At 52.4% G+C, this 23,722-nt stretch overlaps 2 protein-coding genes across 2 annotated transcripts; both read right to left on the reverse strand.

Annotated features, from left to right (window-relative positions):
* Positions 1-1,818: 1,818 nt before the first annotated feature.
* Positions 1,819-5,135, reverse strand: LOC120380333 (mast cell protease 1A-like). The gene is made up of 5 exons (XM_039497967.1): positions 4,972-5,135; positions 4,504-4,651; positions 2,845-2,980; positions 2,487-2,756; positions 1,819-2,140 (listed from the first exon to the last, which is right to left on the reverse strand). Exons 1-5 carry the CDS (start codon positions 5,033-5,035, stop codon positions 1,955-1,957), a joined length of 804 nt encoding a protein of 267 aa, XP_039353901.1. The 5' UTR covers positions 5,036-5,135; the 3' UTR covers positions 1,819-1,954.
* A 9,937-nt stretch (positions 5,136-15,072) lies between these two features.
* LOC120380679 (mast cell protease 1A-like) lies at positions 15,073-22,299 on the reverse strand. Its single transcript, XM_039498641.1, has 6 exons — positions 22,285-22,299; positions 19,093-19,144; positions 17,172-17,319; positions 16,291-16,426; positions 15,578-15,850; positions 15,073-15,216 (listed from the first exon to the last, which is right to left on the reverse strand). The coding sequence occupies exons 1-6, from the start codon at positions 22,297-22,299 to the stop codon at positions 15,073-15,075; spliced, it is 768 nt and encodes a 255-aa protein (XP_039354575.1).
* Between the last annotated feature and the right edge of the window lie 1,423 nt (positions 22,300-23,722).

The following is a 23,722-nucleotide window of genomic DNA, read 5'->3' on the forward strand; positions in this document are numbered from 1 at the left end:
TCCAGCCTAGCCCTTGGCAGCAGCATCTCTGAGCCTGACACTGGCCCAGCCACTGAAGGGATTTGAATGGCCAAATCCCAGCCAGCGTCATTCTGATCCCCTGGGCTGGGTTCTCCAGCCCGCACTATATGAGGGTGGGGCAGAGGAGATGGTCTGAGGGTCCCCACTGGCCGTCACCTCTGCAGCTTTATGAACAGGTCAGCATCCATGTGGTAGAAACCATCCCACCTTCACGGTGTTTCCATCTCTGTATTGAGGGCAATTCCTATTAAACAGAGTCTGTCTCTGGCCATGTAACAAACACCACGGGGGTCTCCCACTGCTTGGGAGAGGAGACCCCTAATCGCTGACAGTTATACTGCGGGTTATTGCACTGCTGCGCCCCACTGACCCCAGCTGGGATCTGGCCCATCGACCCCAGTGGGGCTACGGCCCATTCACACCTGCTCAGGGTCTGGCCCATTGACTCCTAGGGCTGTGCACATCTGGGGCCCAGCACACCCTGCTGGCCATGCACATCTGGAGCCCAGCACTCACTTCTGTTGCCATGTTTCCCTCTCCCGGGGGCTCCACATCCCACTCTGAGGCCACCTCCACCACCAGGACCATGCCAGACCGGCCTGTGCGTTTCCCCTCCACCCGGTGTCACGCCTCCACAGGATCGCTGCTGTGCCCCGGCTTTCCAACCGCCGCTCGGCATATCCCCATCACTGTGCCGCTCCCCCAAGGGTGCCACGCTGCCTTCAGAATGGGCCCTGGGGCCTCACTGCCTCTGAGACTGAGCCCCTGGACTCCAGCCCCCCTGCTTCACACCGTGAGCTCTGCCTGAGAGAGACTCCTGCTCGGAGGTGTCTACGCTCCCCGGGACCCGTGCACCTCAGCCGGGATTGACAGTGACACCCAGTCACCTTTTCCAAAGAGAGCCGGGTTGACTGGTTCCCTGGACTGAACCCAGACTGGGGACGTCCTCGGCTTGGCCTGGACGAGCCAAGGTTTAGGCATAGTCCATCTGGCCCCACTAGTGCAAGGAGCCAGCCAAGCTGGGCGCATCCCAGTTCTGCTCCCTCTCCCTGTCCTTGTTTCTTTGTCTGTCCCAGGGGAGAGCCCCCAGGCCTCTGGAAAGGCCAACTCTCTCCCCAGCCCCTCAGCACATCTGGGCCATTGTCGTGCTGAGCCATCCTGCATGGCCTGCCAGGATTTCCCATCGTGAGTGGGTGGAACTGCCATTGCCTTTCCAGCTCCTCCAGTGATCTGGGTCGGGTTCAGCCAGTTGTCAATGATCCATTCATGCCACCCCCAGATGGTGACATGTCCCAGCACATTGTGGTGTCCGCTCTATCCCATGAGCAGCTTTTTAACCCTTCAGCCTCCATGCCCAGCAATGTAAAGCACAGGGGGGAAACTGAGGCAAGACTGGGCATAATAAAACCATGACTAATAGTCCCAGCTCCCAGCTTGTCCTGGGGGACACGTGGCTGAGGCCGAGTCAGCGCTGCCCTTAGTGAACCTTCATGTGGTGGGGAGGGACAAGGCAGGGGGATAAAATTGGGCCCTTCCTTTTAAAATTGGTGGCAGGGAGTCAGGCAGGATTGGTGCTGTGGATGGTGCAAGGCAAATGCTGTACAGAGATTGGGACCCAGGTATCCAGGACAGCAGGGCACTCAGCCCTAGGGGGCTCCCTGAGTTAGCCTACGCTGGAAGGGAGAGACTGGGCAATGGGATAGGACCCAGGCATCCAGGACAGCAGTGCAGGGCACTCATCCTCAGGGGACGCCAAAATACAGACAGATAATGATCCCCCAAAGAGTCTCTTCTCATGTAGGATTTTATTACGTGGGGGGAGTAAGAATCTGGAGTTTTATTTAAGCACCAGCTGGGCCTTTGGCACCACCATTCTGGAGAGGGGGGGAGACTCCTTCATACTCAGAACTCCCCAAACTCAATTCTGCCCCCATCAGTGAAGGGACGCAGGGCTTTCAGCGTGGGACCCTGGACTTCTGAGACCCCTCATTGTTTTCTTGATCCAGGGGACGTACATAGAGACCCTGGTGAACACCCTCGGGGGGCTCCCGTTCTTCTTGCCGAAGGAGACGATGCCGTGGGCCACCTCATCGCACACCAGGGGGCCCCCGGAGTCGCCCTGAGAAATCAAAGCAGGTAGAGGGTGAATACAAGCTCAAAGCACAGTATTGATCTGTCCTCTCTGAGCTACTCTATAGCAGGGAGCACAGTCCCCCACTGCCCCACCTGGATGGAGCGAGCGAGAGAGGCAGGGTGTATGGGGATAGATAGATAGATAGATAGATAGATAGATAGATAGATAGATAGATAGATAGATAGATAGATAGATAGATAATGGGGATGGACAGATATACAGATCCCAGTCTCAGTGTTGCCAACTGAAGGTCACCCTAACTGGGCCCCAACTCCCTTAGCCTCCTGGGGAAGCTCCCAGCCCAGCCACCCCCCAGGGACTGGGCATTTACCGAGAACGAGGCCTTGTACTCTTCAGGGTCCCCCACACACATCATCCTCAAGGGCTTGTAAAAGTATTGGAGCTTCTCGTCCTCCTGGCAGGTCTTGTCTGACATCACCTCCAGCTCCACCTCGTGGAGGATGCTGCTGGTTCGCATAGCATGGCGGCTGGTCCTGCCCCATCCTGCCACGCTGCACACAGACCCCGGATCCACAGTGTGGTCAGCTTGGGGCAGCGGGATGGTGGATATGGCATCGCTCAGCTCTGCCGGCTCCGCCAGCTGCAATAGAGGGAGGGCAGAGGGGTCAGCTCACTGCCTGGATGGGAGCCAGGCCAGGGTGGGGGCTGGGGGCTGTGGGGGCAGGTACCTGCAGCAGCATCAGGTCGTTCTCGATGCTCGTCTTGTTGTATCTGGGATGGGGGATCTTCCGCAGCACAGAGACTCGTTGCTGGGTCTCCTCTTTCTGACGGACGTTGTGAGCTCCAAGGAGCACGGTGATGTCCCTGGAAGCCAGACAGAGACCGGGCTAGACCTGGCAGTCCTTGGAAGCAGTGCTAACCGCTGTGTGGTGCTAGGGAGCGCCATGCTGCAGTGGGTAGGTTGGGGGCTCAGTAGGGGGTGCCATGCTGCAGGGAGTGGGGCAGGGGCTCAGCCTGGGGTTGCTCCCCTGTAACAATTGTCATCTGTCTCTTTCTCTTACTCTTAGGTCACCCATCTCGGTCGGGGTCTGTGCAGCACCTGTCACAATGAGGGCCCTGATCTCAGTCAGCTCCTCAAGTTTCCTAGGTTCCAAGGCCAGCAGGAACCATGTGATTGTCTAGTCCGGCCCCCTGGAGAACACAGGCCGGAGACCTGCCCCCAAATGCCACCATGATGCAGATACTAAATAACGACTTAACTGATATCGAACAAATTAAATTAATTGTAATGTGTTAAATTACAAATATGAACGATCCAGTTATTGGCCTGAAGGTCATTAGTCTTCTGTTTGCTTTTCACACAGAAAAAAATTAAAGTGTGTGTGGGGGGAGGGGGGCTGCTGCACTGCTTAATCCCTGCACAACTGAGGACATTGCATGACTGGATCTGTGCATAGCTGGATCCCTGCAAAGCTGGAGTCCTCCACAGCTGAGGATGCTTGTAGTGGGTTGGTTACCCGCTCCTGCCTTGAGGGGTTTAAAAAGTGGCCTGGGAGGGCTTGAAAGCTGCAGCTCTAAAAGCTGGGCTGATTGGGGAAGCAGCCGCAGCTGGGCCACACCCCAATCAGGCCCCAGCTGGCCTGTATAAAAAGGCTGTGAGCCAGGCACCCAAACAGTCTTCCTCTGCCTGTAGAGGGAGAAGGGCCTGGCTGCAGGGAGCTAGACACAGGGTACCTGAGTAGAGCAGGGCTGGGGAAAGGCAGAGGAGCTGGGGAGCTCCAGCCTGGAAAGCCCCAGGCTGCGGCCTTGATAAAGGCAGGGACAGGTACTGGGGCTATAGAGGGGTAGCCCAGGGTAGGCAAAGGCAGCAGGTCCAAACCCCTCTTTGCCAGTGATGAATGGCGTGTACACTGCAGTCTGCCCCAGGGAGCGGGGGCTAGATGGTGACTGGGCAGTAGCCAAAACTGAGGCAAAGTGGGGATAGTGGGTTGGGGGTTCCCCAGGGAGGGGAGACCCAGATTGGTAGGGGACTGCCGGGGGCAGCACCCCAGTTAAAAGGGCACCAGGTCCAGGGAGGGACATGGGGGCCAGAGGACAGGCAGATCACCGGCCTGCAGAGAGTGCTCCGGAGCTGGAATGTGCTAATTCCCAGGAGTCGCCAGCAGGAGGCGGTGCAGGGGTGAGTCTACAGTGCTGCACAGCTGGATCCCTGCACAACTGGGGATGCTGAACAGCTGGATTCTCTACATAGCTGGATGGATGCTGCACTGCTAAATCCCTGCACATCTCAGGGTGCTGCATGATTGTATCCCTGCACAGTTGAGGCTCTGCACAGCTGGGTCCCAGGTTTGGGGAGTCACCGAAGCGCAGAGACAGGTTCTTCTTACCCATCGGCGCAGTGGGCGGCTGTCAGCACAAAATCCTCCCGCACCAGGAACCCCCCACACGTCTCTTCACGCTTGAAGATTTTTCTCTTGAGATAGGCCATGTAGGGGCGGGAATGTGGCTCAGCTTCCCAGCCCCCGATGATCTCCCCTGCAACCCCAGGGAGAGATGAGGTGAGGGATTAGAGCAGGCACAGATGAAACACTCCAGCAGATGGAGCTTTGTCATCCCCAGTGCTGGCAACCCCACTCCCTAGCTGCACACAGCTGTCCAGCCCTCGCCTGGCACCCATTGGGACTGAGGTCCATTGGATGCAGCCCCAGCAGCTGCTGTCCAGCTCTGCATCGACCCAGATGTTGAGAACCTCCCCTCCCCGTTCACTCCAGCGGGTCCCTAGACACCAGCCACAGTGTCCCCATCCCTCAGATCCCCCAAAGCCCCATGGGACCCTGGGGGGCAGCCATACTCACCAGCCTGAGCCCGGGGGGTCAGCAGAAAGGCCATGGGGAGCAGGAACAAGATCTTGAGCTGCATGTTCAGAGTCAGAGCAGGGACGCTGCATCGGCCTCAGGCCTGGGGGCTTTATAGACTCAGCTGGGGGAAGATGGAAGGGAGGAACCTCAGGGTCGCCCACACACTCATCTGAATGTTCTGAATGTGGGGCTCATGAGTCCCAGTTTCCAGCCACACCAACCACACGGGCTGGGTGTGGGAGGACAGGCTGTGTGTCAGCCTGGCAGCTGGGTCAGCAGTATGGCTGGATGTTGACTGTGCAGCAGTATGACTGTGCAGCAGTATGGCTGGATGTTGCACCACTGGACAGAGAAGACCCTAGTGGGGACGGGTCTGTCAGGATTCAGGGCTTCTCTGAGTGCCAGCTCACAGCTGGGCACATCTGGGGCTCTTACTCACCTGGCCCCACTCTCACTCAGCTCCCTGCCTGTGTCTCTGTGGCAGGGTCTGTGGCTCACACTGACTGATCTCAGTGGCGGGTGAGAACATGGCCCTTTGATCTTTCTCACAGTGGCTCAGCCGTGAGACGGCTGGGGATGGGCGGGCCAGCCCTCAGCCCCGATAACCCCAACCGTAGCAGGAGGGTTTCATGCGAAAGGGATGTGGCAGGCTTTGTGATACGCTACAGCTGGGAGCTATGACTGTGCAGCAGCAGAGGGGTAATGACACAGCAAAGCCGGAAATAGAACCCAGGAGTCCTGGCTCCTAGCCCCTGGCTGTAACCCCTAAACCAGATACTCTATGCCATTAACATTAGCAAGGGGGAAGGAACACAAGCCAAAATAGGGTAAGAACAGGTTATAGAATATCTAAATAAGTTAGATTTATTCAACTTAGCAGCGCCTGATGAAATTCTTCCTACGGTACTTAAGGAACTAGCTGAAGCAATCTCAGAACCGTTAGCAATTATCTTCAAGAACCTCTGGCGGACAGGCGAGGTCCCAGAGGACTGGAGAAGAGGAAACATAGTACTTATCTTTAAAAAGGGGAACAAAGAGGACCCAGGGAATTATAGACCAGTCAGCCTAACTTTGATACCTGTGTAAGCAGGGTCTGAATGAGCTCATGCCTGACAGTTAGCTGGGAGGGGGAGAGACTTCAGGAACAAACTGTATGTACATGAACACACCGACTCTGCCTAGGTTTCTGGCAAACAAAGTTGTGTTGCTCAAAGTGATCAACTTTGGCTGGTGTTGGGTTTCAAATCACTTTAGTACTCAATGCAGGGGGAGTGACGTGTTGTTATCAGTGTTGTTATCTTTATTCTATGAGGAAAGGGAAGCAGAACTGTGCTTAGCCTGTCCTGACTGACGGGGTCACTTTCAGCTGAAAGGAACTCACTAAGCCAGGGGCTCAAATGCCAGACCCCTGTGAAAGTCAGATGGGGTGGGGATAGGTATCCCTGCAAGGAGATGTGGCTTCTGCTTAAGGGTCCCTGGTCTGATTTAGCCTGTTCTTTCCCCACTCTTCAAATACAGAGCTAAATAGGCTCCATTAAGAGTCTTTTGTTTTGTTAAATGCTCACTAGAGCTGAAATCACTTGTGGTGGGGCAGTGTTTCTGCCCAGCCTGCTTCAGGTTCCCACATTAAGAGCTGACAATCACTAAGGGTATGGGTACACTTGCAGCTGTGCAGCACTGGGAGTTAAGCCTGTCCTCGTACAGCTGAGTAGGGAAAGCGCTGCAGTCTGGCCACACTGACAGCTACCAGTGCACTGTCGTGGCCACATTTGCAGCATCTGCACCGGCATTGGGAGTGGTGCATTATGGGCAGCCATCCCAGCATTCAAGTGGCTGCAACGTGCTTTTCAAAGGGGGTGGGGTGGAGTGTGACAGGGAGCATGGGGGAGAGAGAGAGAGTGGATTTTTGGAGCCAACACTGTCAGCAGCTGCCTTGCAAGTTCCGACCCCCTCCCTCACCCCCTCTCGCTCACTGAAAGCAAACAGCAGCTGTTTTTTTCCTCACAGACCAGATAAGTAGCCGCTCTGAAATGGACCCCCACACACCCTCCCGCCTGCCGTGCTGCTTCTCTCCTCAAGCCCCCTCCTTCCCCCTCTCTTCAAGCAAACACTAGCTGTGGGCAGGGGCAGCTCTAGGCATTTTGCCGCCCCAAGCACGGCAGGCAGACTGCCTTTGGTGGCTTGCCTGCGGGAGGTCCCCGGTCCCGCGGATTCAGCGGCAGCCTGCGGGAGGTCCGCCGAAGCTGCAGGACCAGCTGACCCTCTGCCGGCATGCTGCAGAAGGCAGCCTGCCTGCCGCCCTTGCGGTGACCAGCAGAGCGCCCCCAGTGGCTTGCCGCCGCAAGCACACGCTTGGCATGCTGGTGCTTTGAACCACCCCTGGCTGTGGGCGTTCCAAAGGGAGCCCCCCGTCTCTGCTCATTCACAGTGAACAGGAGCTGTGTTTGTTTTTTTTGACAAGCAGCTCCAGAGCCCTGAGTTTACAACAAAACAAAGAGAGGCATAACAAGAAAACAAAGGGTATGTCTACACTACAAGAGTAGTTCGATTTAACTTAGGTCGAATTTGTGGATTCGACCTTATGAATTCGAATTTGTGTATCCACACTAAGGACACTAATTCGACTTTGTGAGTCCACACTAACGGGGCAAGCGTCGACTTTGGAAGCGGTGCACTGTGGGAAGTTATCCCACAGTTCCCGCAGTCCCTGCTGCCCATTGGAATGCTGGGTAGAGCCCCCAATGCCTGCTGGGGGAAAAATGTGTCGAGGGTGGTTTTGGGTAACTGTTGTCATTCAACCGTCACTCCCGCCCTCTCTCCCGGAAAGCGCCGGCGGGAAATCTGTTACCACACTTTTCTGATCAGTGACAGCGCGGACGCCACAGCACTGCGAGCATGGAGCTCGCTGCGATCATCGCTGCACTTATGGCCGTTGTCAACTCCTCGCACCTTATTGTCCACCTCTTCCACAGTCAGCTGCCGAGAAATCGGGCGAGGAGGCTCCGGCAGCGCGGTGAGGACATGAAGTGTCAGAGTGGCACAGACCTCTCACAAAGCACGGGATCCCGCGCCGCGGAGATCATGGTGGCACTGGGTCACGTTCATGCTATGGGACGGCGTTTCTGGGCCCGGGAAACAAGCACGGACTGGTAGGACCGCATAGTGCTGCAGGTCTGGGATGAATCACAGTGGCTGCGAAACTTCAGGATGCGTAAGGGCACTTTCCTTGAACTGTGTGACTTGCTGGCCCCTGCCCTGAAGCTCCAGGACACCCGGATGTGAGCAGCCCTGACTGTGCAGAAGCGAGTGGCCATAGCCCTCTGGAAACTTGCCATGCCAGACAGCTACCGGTCAGTAGCGAACCACTTTGACGTGGGCAAATCTACCATGGGGGTTGCTGTGATGCAAGTAGCCCACGCAATCGTTGACCTACTGCTCTCAAAGGTAGTGACCCTGGGAAACGTCCAGGTCATCATAGATGGCTTCGCCGCGATGGGATTCCCAAACTGCGGTGGGGCTATAGATGGCACTCACATCCCTATCCTGGTACCGGCCCACCAGGCCAGCCAGTATATTAACCGAAAGGGCTACTTTTCAATGGTGCTGCAAGCTGTGGTGGACCATAGGGGACGTTTTACCAACATCTACGTCGGGTGGCCGGGCAAGGTTCATGACGCGCGTGTTTTCAGGAACTCTGGTCTGTTTAGGCGCCTGCAGGAAGGTAGTTTCTTCCCGGACCACAAAATAACTGTTGGGGATGTGGAGATGCCTACAGTGATCCTCGGGGACCCAGCCTACCCGCTAATGCCCTGGCTCATGAAGCCCTATACAGGCGCCCTGGACAGGGACAAGGAGCTCTTCAACTACCGGCTGAGCAAGTGCAGAATGGTGGTGGAGTGTGCTTTCGGACGTCTCAAGGGGAGATGGAGGAGCTTACTGACTCGCTCGGATCTCAGCGAAACCAATATCCCCATTGTTATTGCAGCTTGCTGTGTGCTCCACAATCTCTGTGAGAGCAAGGGGGAGACCTTTATGGTGGGATGGGAGGTTGAGGCAAATCGCCTGGCTGCTGATTACGCTCAGCCAGACACCCGTGCCATTAGAAGAGCCCAGCGGGAAGCGCTGTGCATCCGGGAGGCTTTGAAAGCTAGGTTCCTCAGAGAGCAGGGTAACCTATGACTGTCCAGTCTCTTTACAGAGAAGCTGAACCTGCCCCTGTTTCAGTTACTATTGACTTTTTTCAGCGGTTACATACCCCGTTCCCCAGGTTTCCCCCCTTCCAACAGACGTTTAAAATAAATTTATTGGAACATTTTTAATTCACAAAGTTTTCTTTACTAACGAATTCGCGTTAAAGGGTTCAAACAGGGACGCAGACTGTGGTGGGTACGGTGTGCAGTGATGTACAGACCGCTTCTACACTCGAGGACTGACAGGCTCCTGCTCCTACAGCGGTCTCTGGGGGGAGGACGGTTACAGGAGGGTGTGCAGGAAGGGGTGGGTTTGCAGGAAGGGGTGAGGGGTGTGTGGGAAGGGTGAGTAGGTGTAGGGGGATGATGGCTCTGGCTGGGGCTCAGGGCATCGGAGAGGTTCATGGCTAGGGTGGAAGGGCCTGGTACGGGCAGCCTGCCTTGCCATTTGTGGATGCCAGGCGCTCGGACCCTGGGGCAGCAGACACCTCCCAAACTGACCTGGGGCAGAAGACACCTCCCAGAGTGACCCGGGTGCCTAGTGACTGCACTCTGTGTGTGACCTGCTGTTGATCCTGCCCCCATGTCTGTACCCTGTTAATGGTGGCTGTCCTATGTAATTAACAAACCCCTCCCCCCCCTTCACACAAAGTCTTCTGCAAAGAAACATGACGGAAACAGTAATGAACAGCAAACTATTTTTAATACTCAACTACACAGTTGGGGGATGAAACTGGGATTTGGGATCGGGTGAGCCAGGAAGGGAAGCAATTCTCATACTGTAGGGAATGAGAGCTGTTTGGTACATGAGCGCTCTGCTGGGGTGGAGTGACAGTTTTCACGGCCCTAGCGCCTCCTTCTTGTGATTTTGGGTGAGGGGGACCGGACTTTGTGGCGGGGGAGGGCGGTTGCAGATACAGTTCAGGGGGGCTCTCTGCTCCTGCCTGTGGTCCTGCAGAACATCCACAAGGCACCGGAGCGTGTCCGTTTGCTCCCTCATTAGTTCAAGCAGCGTTTGAGTCGCCTGCTGATCTTCCTGCCGCCACCTGTCCTCCCGTTCGCTGTGTGAGCGCTGCTGCTGAGAGAGGGTCTCCCTCCACTGGCTCTGCTGGGCCGCCTCGGCTCTGGAGCAGGCCATCAGTTCAGCGAACATCTCGTCCCGAGTCTTTTTCTTTCGCCGCCTAATCTGTGCCAGCCTCTGTGAGGGGGATGCCGGGGCAGTTCGGGAAAGAGCCGCAGCTGTGTTATGGGGAAAAGGAAGTGATTTCCTTGCAAAGATACATGTTTGCGAACACTGAACACAGTCTACTCAGTTTCTGTGAACAAGACCATACAGGGCACCTAATCTCATGTGCTCTCAGGACAAGTTCGAATTTTCGGCATTCGCTTTCATTGCCTGGGGTCTTGCACTGGAGATCGGACAAGCGCGGCAGGACAGCAGAATCCGTGTAGCAGCCAGGCCTGGTAAGCCGTAAACTTTAGGCTGCTTAACAGTTAATGGATAGCAGTGCCCTCCTGCTGCAGGCAATCTGGAAAGCATAAAGTCTGACCCTGTTCCAGCCCCTTGCGGCTGTCCCCGGGAAAGATCCCTGTATGCTTTTCCTCTGCAGCCTACAACATGTGGCTGTTAAACGACGGTCATTGTTATGCAAAGGAAAAGTCAAGCATTCACAATAGTAACATTAAAATAATTCCCCTAATTAGATGCAGCAGTCGCCGAGCGAGATCACCCTGAGGCGGGTCTCCAGGAGAAACAGAGAGCGAATGCTGCGTGAATCCCTGCACAGACCAGGGCCCTATGCTGCCATGCTGGTCGAGGCGATGCTCCCATTATACCTCAGGATGGCCTGGCGCGGAAGAGTGTGCTTCCACGGAGCACCCAACAAGGCACCTCTCCCCAGGAACCTCCTGTGGAGGCTTTTCGAGTACCTCTCAGAGAGCTTCGTAGAACTGTCCCAAGAGGATTTCTGTTCGATCCCTATATGCATTGACCTTCTTTTTATATAGTTTTTATTCCTGTTTTATTAAAAAATAAATGTTTACATGTTTATAGCACTTACCGACTGATCCTTCCCCTGATTCGGAGTCCGGGTTAACGGCCGGGGAGGGTTGGTAGGGGATCTCTGTGAGGGTGATGAAGAGATCCTGGCTGTCGAGGAGAGCAGTATTGTAAGCGCTGTCGCCTGCCTCGTCCTCCACAAACCCTTCCTCATCTTCCCCATCGGCGAACATCACCGAGGAACTGCCCGTCGACACTATCCCATCCTCAGAGTCCACGGTCACTGGTGGGGCAGTGGTGGCAGACCCACCGAGAATGGCATGCAGTGCCTCGTAGAAGTGGCATGTCTGGGGCTGGGCTCCGGAGCGTCCGTTTGCCGCTTTGATTTTTTGGTAGCCTTGTCTCAGGTCCTTGATTTTCACGCGGCACTGCGTTGCATCCCGGCTGTATCCTCTGAGTGCCATGGCTTTGGAGACCTTCTCGTAGGTCTTTGCATTCTGTTTTTTGGAGCGCAGCTCCGAAAGCACAGACTCATCGCCCCACACAGCGATCAGATCCAAGACTTCCCGGTCAGTCCATGCTGGGGCCCTCTTTCTATTCTGAGATTGCATGGACTCCTTTGCTGGAGAGCTCTGCATCGCTGCCAGTGCTGCTGAGCTCGCCACGACGTCCACACAGGAAATGAGATTCAAACTGGCCAGACAGGAAAAGGAATTCAAATTTTCCCGGGGCTTTTCCTGTATGGCTGGTCAGAGCATCTGAGCTCGGACTGCTGTCCAGAGCGTCAACAGAGTGGTGCACTGTGGGATAGCTCCCGGAGCTACTAAGTTCGATTTGCATCCACACCTAGCCTAATTCGACATAGCCATGTCAAATTTAGCGCTACTCCCCTCGTCGGGGTGGAGTACCGAATTCGAACTAAAGAGCCCTCTCGGTCGAATTAAATGGCTTCCTGGTGTGGACGGGTGCACGGTTAATTCGAATTAACGCTGCTAAATTCAAATTAAAGTCCTAGTGTAGACCAGGCCAAAGAGAGTAATCTCTACTTAAAAGGATTATGGGAAGTTTCTGGAGGTCAGTGACTGCGTACTAAGATTATTCCCTGTTTACACTGGCACCCCAGTGCAGCTACAGCAGCGCAATACTCTTTATTCCTTTCATGGAGGTGGAGTACAAGCAGCACTGTAGCGACGGAGACACAATGCTGTATGTGCCTTGCCAGTGTGGATGGGGAGTGAGTTACAGCACTATAAAGCCACCAACAGTGCTGTAACTCTCAAGTGTAGCCAAGGACTAAGTGTTGGGTAGAACCTCAAGAGACTGAGCTGCAGAGGTCACAGCAGCGAGGCAAGTGGCAGCAGAAGGTGACTAGTAAGCAGGCAGCTGGTGGGAGCGGTGAGCAAGCAGCCAGTGAGGGTGAATGGTGGGAACTGGCAAGACAGCCAGCGGAGCAGAAAGGTGGATGGTAGGGCAGCCAGCAGAATGACGGCTGGTGGGGTGGCCAGCAGAGTAACAAGTGTTTGGTGTGGTGACCAGCGGAGCAGAATGGTGGCTGGCATTGCAGCTAGGGAGAGCAAGTACTCAGGTGGCGGAGCAAGCAAGCTGCCTTTTTCCCCCGGTGGGAAGTGAACTCACACAGATGCACCTCTGAACCCTGGGTCCTCACTGACCAAGGACAACCACTGTGAGTGGGGTATGGTGAGGGGCACAGTAAAGGAACTTCTGGTTGTAGAACTCAAGAACATGAGGCAGGAGACACTGCCCAACACACTCGTGGGTTGGGTGTCCTGCTCACAGTTTTATGATTCTGAATCCTGCCTGTGGCATTTTCCCTAATTCATGTCAGGTCACTTCTCTTCTTTCATTAAAAGTTTCTTTTCTACACTCAGACTCTGTGCTTGCACGTGGGGAAGTATTGCCTCTGAGAGAGGCCCAGGGGGTGGTGTATAATTCTCCTAGGTTACCAGGTGGGGCCTGAGCCAGTTTTGTGTTGTTTTGTTGACAAGGAACCCCTAGATATTGAACCCAGCCCTTGTTGCTGCCCACTGCACCTGGCAGAAGGGTTACGTAAGAAAGTAGGGAAATGTGCTCTAGATGAGGGGGGAGGACGGGTTGAAGGACCATATTCAAAGCGTAGTTCTCAATGGTGTGCTGTTACAGTGGGAGGGCATTTCTAGAGGGATTCCACAGGGGTCAGTCCTGGATCTGGTACTGCGCAATCTTTTCAATAATGACTTGGATAAAGGAACGGAGAATATACTTATCAACTTTGCAGATGACACCAAGCTGGGAAGGGCTGCAAACCCTATGGAGAACAGCATTAGATTTCAAAATGAAATTGACAAATTAAAGAATTGGTCTGGAATCACCAAGATGAAATTCAGTGAAGAAAGTGCAAAGTTCTTCACTTAGGAAGGAAAAATCAAATACACAACCTAAAAAATGGTGAATAACTCTCTAGGTGGTAGTACTGCTAAAAAGAATCTGGGGTTTATCGTTAGGTCTCCATGTTGGTCATGCAGGTCATGGAAGTCATGGATTCTGTGACTTTCCACAAACTCCATGACTTCTGCAGCAGTGAGTGTGGCTAACCCCATGTGCCAATATATATTTATGCCTGTACCTGTAATTTTCACTCCATGCATCTGAAGAAGTGGGTTTTTTACCCACGAAAGCTTATGCCCAAATAAATCTGTTAGTCTTTAAGGTGCCACCGGACTCCTTGTTGTTTTTGTGGATACAGACTAACACGGCTACCCCTCTGATACTTGGTGAATAGATGTGGATAGATGGATGGGAATAGGATAGATCAGTAGATGGGGATAGATGGATGGGGATGGATGGATAGATCTGTGAATGGGATGGGAAGATGTAGATATGTTTTTTGGTGGCTAGAACTGTTTCAAACCTGTCCCACTTTTGTCCTGGAAGTTGAACCTCTGGGATCTGGATAGTTGATTGCTCAGGTTGTTTTTCTCATTGTAGTTCCCTCTGAATCTCTGTCCCAGCCAGCAGGGACCTCTCAAGCTCTGAGAGGGTTAATTCCCCACTGGCGCCCACCAGACCCTCATTCTGCATGAAATCACTAAACTCAGGTGTCCTGGTTCCCAGCCTAGTGCATTAACACAAGCCCAGCCTTCCCCCATAGGGGCTAATTCCCTCTTGGCCCTGGCAGATGCAGCAGCTGCTCTGGATTTCATGGCTTGAGTCCATCGCTCAGTCACTGAGTCACTTTTGTTTGTAACTTCATTTTTATTCATTGCTGGCTAGGAAGCAGCGAGCGAAATGCAGCAGGCCGAGTAGCAGGGCAGGGCAGGGCAGGGCTGGGGAGGTGGGAAGGAGGTGATCAGTAGCCTTCACTGAGTTCCCGTCCTGCTGGCCTTGCCAACCATGGGAACAGGTGTGTTTGGAATGGGCGGTGGCAACCACGAGGGAACTAACCCATGCGAAAGGCCCAGTGAGGACAGGGCAGGCTGCAGTTTTAACACAACTTAGCAGGACAGGTACCAACTACCAGCTTAGAAGGACAGATAACGACGAGGATCTCCCATAAACAGTCACTCGACCAGCTGACACAAGGGGAGAGATACAAACTGCCAAGTCTTCCCCAGGACTTGGCTCATGTCCATCACCCTGGGGGAAATAAACCAGCTGTTTCCCTAGCGAAGAGGCAGCCTAAGGGTCGGGATTCCCAAGGGAGCCGAAAGGAGCTGGCCTTGAACCTGGCTCCTAAATCCCCTGGGCTCCCTGCCTTGATGCTCATGGGCTGGTCACTGCCTGAGTAGAGCAATGGCTGGGGCAGTTTGGGAGTGGGGGGGCCTCAGCCCTTCTGCAAAGCAGGGCTTACATCTGGACCAAGCCAAAGGACACAAGCGGCGCCTCTCCAGCCTGTGCAGCAATTCCCTTGGCTCAGGGCTGCAACTTCCTCATCGTCTTCTCTATCCAGCGGATGAAGGTGGAGACTCTTGTGTACACCCCGGGAGCTCTGCAAGGCCCCCAGGAGACGATGCCCTGGGCTGTTTTCCCACACACCAGGGGGCCCCCAGAGTCACCCTGAGAAATGAAAGAAGCCACAGATGGAGAACAGCTCAGGGAGTCATTTCCAGCTGATGCACAGCTCAGTGACACCCCCCAGTGAAACTGGACTCAGTGTCACCCCCGATGTCCCCCCAGTCACTGTTTGCACCCCCTCCATGCCCCCAGGACCCAGCTGGTCTAAGCAGCACACCCACTCCCCTGTCCAGCTGGCTTCTACTTCCCGCTGAGAGACCAGTTAGTTCCCCATTCATTAGTACAGCACCTAGTGCCGTGGGGCCTGATCCCCAATCACCGCTTGTAGGCCCGAATGCAACACAAACAGCCTCATTAATAATAATAATTTATCAAGGGAGCTCAAAGCCAGGAGCAGATTTACCTGTGAAGAGTCTTTGCACTGTGCTGGGTCCCCCACACACATCATGGTGGAGGCGTTATAGTTATGATATGGCCCTTTACGTTTCTTCGGACATTCAGCATCCTTCATCACCACCACATCCACCTCCTGGAGTGTGTCTGGGAACAATAAACACTCTGTCCTAGTGTTGCCCCAGCCAGCAACACTGCACATGGTCCCGGGCTTTACTGTCTCATTGGCGCGGGGCAGGGTGATGGTATCCACCCATCTGTTCAGCTTCGCTCTCTCTTCCAGCTGAGACACAAGAATGATGAAGATCGATGTCAGAGTTGCAGTCAAGAACAAGGAGACATCCCCATCCTCAGCAAAACCCATAACCATGGGGTCAGTTGGGGTGATGGGATGTGGGTGGTACCTGCAGCAGTGTGAGGTCACTGGGGATGGGGAGATGGGATAGGGGCGGTACCTGCAGCAGTGTGAGGTCACTGGGGGTGGGGTGATGGGATGGGGGTGGTACCTCCAGCAGAATTATGTCGTTATTGTGGGGCTCCTTGCCATAATCAAGGTGCGGGTATTGGTGATGCACAAGGATCATTGTTGGTTCTCTTCCCAACAGAGGAAAATGGAGATGTGTCTAGTGCTTTCATGTGAAGTCATTGGGGGTGGTGTGGGGTAGTATCTGCAGCATTGTAATGTCACTGGTGGCAGGGTGTTGGGATAGCGGTGGATGATACCTGCAGCAGCATGATGTCATTATTAAGTGTCTTCTTGTTGTATTTTGGGTGGATGATCTGGTGATCCACAGAGATTTTCTGTTGACTCTGTTCCTGTTGTTTAATGTTATGGGCTCCCAGGTATACAGTGATCTCACTGTAAAAGCCAAGAGCAATACATGGGTTGTAGGATCAGGAGAGTACGTGAGGAGGGGGACCGGGACATAAGGGTGTGACTCATGAACAGTGATATGGAGGGGACAAGGCAGACTGGGTCTCTCAGGCCAAGATCTCGGACTCGGCTTCTGTACACCTTGCTAGCTCCGATCCAGCCCCGGCACTGGGGATTGGCTGGCTTGGGGTTGGAATGGCAGACTGGCACAAGGGGCCTTTCTCCTCTAGGAGATGCTCATTGCAGCATAAACACCTACCCAGTGGTGTAGGAGTCCCAGCCTCTGTCTCCACCAACTCCTTGTGCTGTTACCATGAGCTGCTTCACTCCTTATTGTCCTCCCAATCCCTGGGTCTCAGGTCCCATCCATCCCCAGCATGATCCACACAGGGGTCTATGCCCAGCTCCCGCTAGCCCAGAGCCCTGTACAGCTGTCCTGGGACTGTGAGCCCCTCACTGCCCTGATCTGGGCAGTGGGCCAGACCCCAGCTGGTGCCAATGGCCGTAGCTCCATTGATTTACCCAGTGCTGGATCTGGACCATGGTTTGCAGAGGCCCCTAGAGACACATTGACATCCTCTGACCAGCTCAGACCCCTGGGCTCTGCTCTCCCAGTCTGTCCTGCTAACTGCTCCTTCCCTGCAATCTACGATGACGCCAGAGCTCCCGGCCCCCCCATCACCTGCTAGCCCCCAACCTGCCCCGACATCCCCAGCACAGAGGCACTTACTCTCCCTTGCAGTGAGCGGCCGTCAGCACAAAGTTCTCTGACACCAGGAACCCTCCGCAGATATACATCTTCCCTTTGCGTTGTATTTCCAGATAGGCCATGTAGGGTCTGGAGTGGGGCTTGGCTTCCTGTCCGCCAATGATCTCACCTGTAGGGGGGAGAATAGGTTCATACAAAGAGCCCCATCATCTCCCTGAGCTGGGCAGGGACCAAACTCCCCATCCTGAAGGAGAGTCCCCACAGCCTCACCCCACCCCCTGTGATGCTCTCCTTGGGGGATTTCTGTACCTCATCAGTTCTGCCCCAGATTGGACACCCCATGGGACCTAGAGGTAAATCTAAAGCTCTGCCCATCCCTGTTCAGGGCCAAGGTCACCAGATTAGGCCAGGCAAGCTCCAAAAAGGCACTGACAATCTTACTGGCTGAATTTCCTTCAGTCAGGTTCTATCCCCCAGTCCAATGCTGCTCCTTGTGTATTTCCGGTGTGGTGAATGCCATGGGTAAAGAGACAAAGAGATTTGGGGCATCTGCTCACCCTTTTATAGCTGTTTCTCTTCTTCAAGAATCAGCACCACTGAGGTTCAGTAGACAGAAAGTGTGTGAATGGCAACCCCAAACTGTTTCTTTGTCAAGATGTAAAATTTTCACCCACGTCCTCTTTCCTGCTCAAGAATACCCATTAACTAGGTGATAGTCCAGTTGATTACACTGACACCTGGCTGAGGCATTGGCTAGTCTTTGGTCTCTGGGGAACTGGTTTGTGGTTGTTCCCCAGACTTGGAACATGTCTTAGTAACACCATACAACAGAATATTATAACTTTAGCTGCCACACATACTTTACCATGACAGTAATGATCAGAGAATTATGAGGTTTTAGATGATATCTCACAACACATGCTTTGTATAAAATTTATCATAGTCCTGTAAAGGAGTGAACATAGGGGTACAGACTGTCACAGGCCCTGAGATACCACCCAGTGAACCCCATCCCTGAGACCCCCCCCCCCATCATAGGTTTATTCCCCACTTTGAACTTTAGCGTTCACAAGACGGGGACCTGCATGGACGCCTCTAAACTAAAATCCTAGTTTAGATCTGGTTCTCGCTGCCACCAGTCAGTTTTTAAGTGTCTGACACACTCCCTGTTCCCCCAAAACTTTCCCTGGGGAACACAGATTCAAACTTGAATCTCAACACAAAGGGAAACAAACCATTTCCCTCCTCCCCTCTCCTAGTGCTTAGGAGAGATACTTGGATTCAAATTCCTTGAATCAAACAAAGAGGGATTCACTTTTCCCCCTCCCCTTCCCCTGAAAATCCAAACAAGGGAAGAAATCAATCAAGTTCTAAAAGGAAAAGATTTTATTAAAAGAAAGAAAGAAAGAAAGAAAGAAAGAAAGAAAGAAAGAAAGAAAGAAAGAAAGAAAGAACACTATATCTGTAATACCAGGATGGAAAAATATCACAGGGTCTGACTTATAAACCTGGAGAGACTTCCCCCTCCCTCCTCCTCAGAATAATCAGTAACAGCAAACAGAAATAAAGAATTTTTCCAGCAAACACACAATTGCAAATACAGAAAGCAACTCAAAAGACTAATCTGCCTTTTTAACTAATACTCACTATATTGAATAGAAGAGACGATTTCAGGAAACTTGGAGAACTTGAAGGATATGACTGGCCTCTCTTAAATCCAAAAAGAGACTAACTCCAAAACAAAGAAACACAGACAAAGGCTTCCCTCCACAGAGATTTGAAATTATCTTGTCCCTTGATTGGTCCTCTGGTCATGTGTTCATCAGGTTACTGAGCTTGTTAACCCTTTACAGGTAAAAGAGACCTTAACCCTTAACTATCTGTTTATGACACCCCCCTTCACCCCAAAATCCCAGGGAGCCCTGATCCCAGCTGTACTCACCAGCCCAAGCCCCGCAGGGAAGGAAAAAGGCTATGGGAAGCAGAAGCAAGATCTGTACCTTCATATTTGGAGTCAGTGCAGGGATGGTGCATCTGCCTCACCCCTGGAGGCTATATAAACTCATCTAGGGGGAGGTCTGGGGGGACAGTGTCGCTCACACATTCATCTAAATGCAGGGCTCAGGCACCTCAGTTTCCAACCACAGCCAACCACATGGGGTGAGGGGAAGGACAGGCCGTGCGTCAGCTGGGGATCCTGAACAGCTTGCTGGATACTGCATGGCTGGGACCCTGCAGAGATGGATGGATGCTGCCTATCTAAGTCTCTCCACAGGTGGATGGATAATGCACCACTGAATGGAAAAGTTCCCAGTGGACACGTGTCCAGCAGGATGCAGGGCTGCTCTGGGTGCTGGCTCACAGCTGTGCACATGTGGGGCTCTTACTCACCTGAGCCCATCGTCACTCAGCTCCCAGCCCATGTCTCTGTGGTGGGGGCTGTGGATGACAGTGACAGATCTCAGTGGTGGGTGTGAACGTGGCCCTTTGACCTTTCTCAGGGTGGCCCAGCCATGGGGGTGTGCAGAACAGCCATGAGCTCTGATCACAGTGACTGCAGCAAGAGGGTTTCTGAGAAGCCCCCCGGTGAGTCTGTGACCAAGCAAACGGGATGTGGCAACCTGTATGACACAGTACAGCTGAGAGCTATGACTGTGCAGCACCAGAGGGGAAATGACAGAGATAGGAATAGAACCTAGGAGTCCTCCCTCACAGGCCCCCCTGCTCTTACTCACTAGACCCCACTCCCCTCCCAGAACCAGGGATAGAACCCAGCAGTCCTGGCTCCCAGCGCTCCGTGACCCAGAGGCCCATTGGTGCAAATCAGCAAAGTATTCACTGTCCTTCACAAGCCAGTCCTGTCTCAGACCGGACAAACTCACTATACTTCAAACACCACTTCCCTGGTATTTGGCCCTGAAGGGCAGTGGGTGAGGCCTCTACTGAAAGCTGGTAACTTGTCAGTCTCCATGCTCGCTGCGAGCCGTGAGTACAGGTACTAGTTCAGGGATAATGTCTCGATCCTGGCACCTATGGCTAATGGGCTTGGAGTGACCGTCCAGGGGATCTCGTGGCCTGGGGACGGCCTTTCACACTGGAGGGAGCTGTCAGTCCTCCCTGGCTAGCTGGTGATGGACTACATGGTGTGATGCTGGCAGGCCCAGGCCGCTGACATTAGCTAAGAATTAACAAACTCCTCACGGGAGAACAGACTGTTCACCTGTGTGTTAGTTTTGCTCAAAAGAGGGATGAGTCTTACAAGAACATATTTAGTGTTTACAGTCCATGAAATGCTTGTACATTGCTGCCTGCATCAATCTCACGTGCAGTGTCTGTGATCCAGGCTATAGGGAAACATGAACGTTTTGCTTTATAACACTGAAAGTGTTTGCTCTGAACTTGGGAGCCCAGGCCTGGGAATCTCCACCCCCACTTCCGCCATCCATCCAGACGGACTATCAAAATCAGATGGGCCATCCCAGACCATTACAATACAAAAAATTGGTCAATAGGCCTCTGGCCACTGGGAAATGTGCCATGCAAGGACGTGCTGTGGGCTTGGACACTGAACGACGTCAATAAAAGGAAGCCACAAGACAATTTTCTGTCTTTTGGGCTGTTTGACGTCTGAGTGGGCAAGAGCCACCAAACTAGCACCAGAGCTCCCCATGGGCTGCCCTGATAAACACTTTGAACTGACAGACCAGTACAGCACTGGTGCTCTTTGGAGTTAGATAGTATCTCATCAGGGTGTATATGTCTACCTGCTTTAACCTGGAAATAACTGTTACTTCTTTTTTCCTAGTTCATAAACCTTTATGTAATTCATTAAGAACATAAGAATGGCCAGACTGGGTCAGACGTGTGGTCCATCTAGCCCAGAGTCCTGTCTTCTGACAGTGGCCAGTGCCAGGTGTCCCAGAGGGAATTAACAGAACAGTTAATCATCAAGTGATCCATCCCCTGTCTCCCATTCCCAGCTTCTGGCAAACAGAGGCTAGGGACACCATCCCTGCCCATCATGGCTAATAGCCACTGATGGACCTATCCTCGATGAACTTTTCTAGATCTTTTATTGAATCCTGTTGTAGTCTTGACCTTTAAACATCCCCTGGCAGAGAGTTCCATAGTTTGACTGTGTGTTGTGTGAAGAAATACTTCCTTTTGTTTGTTTTAAACCTGCTGCCTATTAATTTCATTTGGTGACCCCTAGTTCTAGTGTTATGGGAAGTAAATAACACTCCCTTATTTACTTTCTCCACACCTGTCATGATTTTATTGACCTCTATCATATCCCCCCTTAGTCGTCTCTTTTCCAAGATGCAAAGTTCCAGTCTTATTAATCTTGCCTTGTACAGAAGCTGTTCCATACCCCTAATCTTTTTTTTTTTGCCTTTCTCTGCACCTTTTCCAATTCCCAATATATCTTTTTTGAGATGGGGCGACCGCATCTGCACACAGTATTCCAGATGTGCAGACAGCGCTATGTCGACAGGAGAGCTTCTCCTGCCAACATAAATACCACTTCTCATTGGGTGTGGTTTAATTATGTCAATGGGAGAACTCTCTCTCATCGACATCGAGCCGCTACATGAATGATCTTACAGTGGTGCAGCTGGATCGGTACAGCTGTGTCACTGTAAGCTTGTTAGTGTAGATATGGCTTAAGTGACTGGTGTTACACTGTATGGAATCTGGGAGACACTTGAGGATATTATGAATATTAGTATTGTAAAATTTCAATGAATTGTGCCAGATATGCCATGGAAGGTATCTGCAAAAATTTTATAATTTTCCAGATATGATAATCTCCTTTATGTGTTTGTATCATCTTTGTATTAAGAGTTACAGATATGTATGTATGGCTGTATTTAAAACTTGTGCTATGCTTCTAACTCCACCAGAGTGGTCCTTTGGGGCCATCTGCCTGTCCCAAGTCAAGGTAAAGAAGGAGGGTTGGGAGTGGAGCTAGCAACCCCACCCCGTAAAAAAATCAATTTGCTACAGAAACGCCAACAATAGAGATAACAGAGGCTTTTATCCTGGAAAAAGAAGGGTCTTCAACTCGAAGACGCATGATGCTGGGTGGTGAAAGCTGCGAGGAAGCCACTAAGCCAATCACCCTTCTTGCAACCAGAAGGATTACCATCGGCACATGGAATGTGAGGACCATATACGAGTCAGGAAAGACGACGCAGGTTGCAGTAGAGATGAGGAGCAACAACCTGACCCTATTAGGTATTAGTGAGACAAGATGGACACAAGCTGGACAGAGGCGACTGTTGACAGGAGAGCTGTTGCTGTATTCCGGACATGAAGAGAGCGACGCACCTCATACACAGGGAGTAGGCTTCATGTTGTCTAAGCAGGCACAGAGAGAACTTTTTGGTTGGGAGGCACACGGCCCCAGGATCATCATAGCATCCTTCAGAACTAAAATGAAGAGGATTAAAATGAATGTTGTTCAGTGCTATGCCCCAACCAATGACAGTGAAGAGGAGGACAAAGACGACTTTTACAATAGACTTCAGAAAATATTAGAGACTCTCTCAGACAAAGATATCACCATTCTTATGGGAGACTTCAACGCCAAAATTGGACCTGACAATACAGGATATGAACAAGTCATGGGGACCCACGCTCTGGGAGAGATGAGTGAGAATGGAGAGAGATTTGTGGATCTGTGTGCATTTAACAACTTGGTCATAGGAAGCAGCATCTTTCCTCACAAGCAGATCCACAAGAGTACTTGGGTATCGCCAGCAGGCATGACAGAAAACCAGTTCGACCATGTCTGCATTAGCAAGAAGTTCAGAAGATCTTTACAGGATGTTAGAATTAGAAGAGGAGCAGATGCAGCGTCCGACCATCACTTAGTGGTGGCCAGATTGAAGCTGAAGCTGAAGAAGAACTGGATAGATGCCTCAGATAGAAGAATGAAGTACAACGTCAGCCTTCTGAAGGACCACAGAATCAAGGAAGATTTTGGACTGATGCTAAAGAATAAGTTTTCAGTACTATAGGATCGGTCTGAGGAAGAGGAAGACAGCGTACTCAACAGATGGCAGAAAGTGAGAGAGACACTTAGATTAGCATGCCAGGAAGTGCTTGGAATTAAGAAATACCAGCAGAAAGAGTGGATTACAGCAAAAACCTTGACTAAGATAGAAGATAGAAAGAAGAAGAAGGTAGCAATTAACAACAGCAGGACTAGAGCAGCAAAGGCCAAAGCTCAAAAAGAATATTCTGAAGCTCACAGAGTAGTGAAGAGGAGTATTAGGAAGGATAAGAGAGATTATGTGGATGGACTGGCAGCAGAAGCGGAGCAGGCAGCATACAGTGGCAACATGAAACAGCTGTATGACACCACCAAGCGACTGTCTGGAAAGTTCAGCAAGCCAGAACATCCCGTTAAAGACAAGCAGGGAAAGTCTATAACAGGAATAGAACAACAGATGAATAGATGGGCGGAGCACTTTGAGGAACTCCTGAATAGACCAGCACCACCAAATCCACCAGACATTGACCCAGCCAATGAGGACCTTCCAATCAATTGCGACAAACCAACCAGA

This window comes from Mauremys reevesii, linkage group 13 (genome assembly GCF_016161935.1).
Source record: "Mauremys reevesii isolate NIE-2019 linkage group 13, ASM1616193v1, whole genome shotgun sequence".
Taxonomy (NCBI): domain Eukaryota; kingdom Metazoa; phylum Chordata; order Testudines; family Geoemydidae; genus Mauremys; species Mauremys reevesii.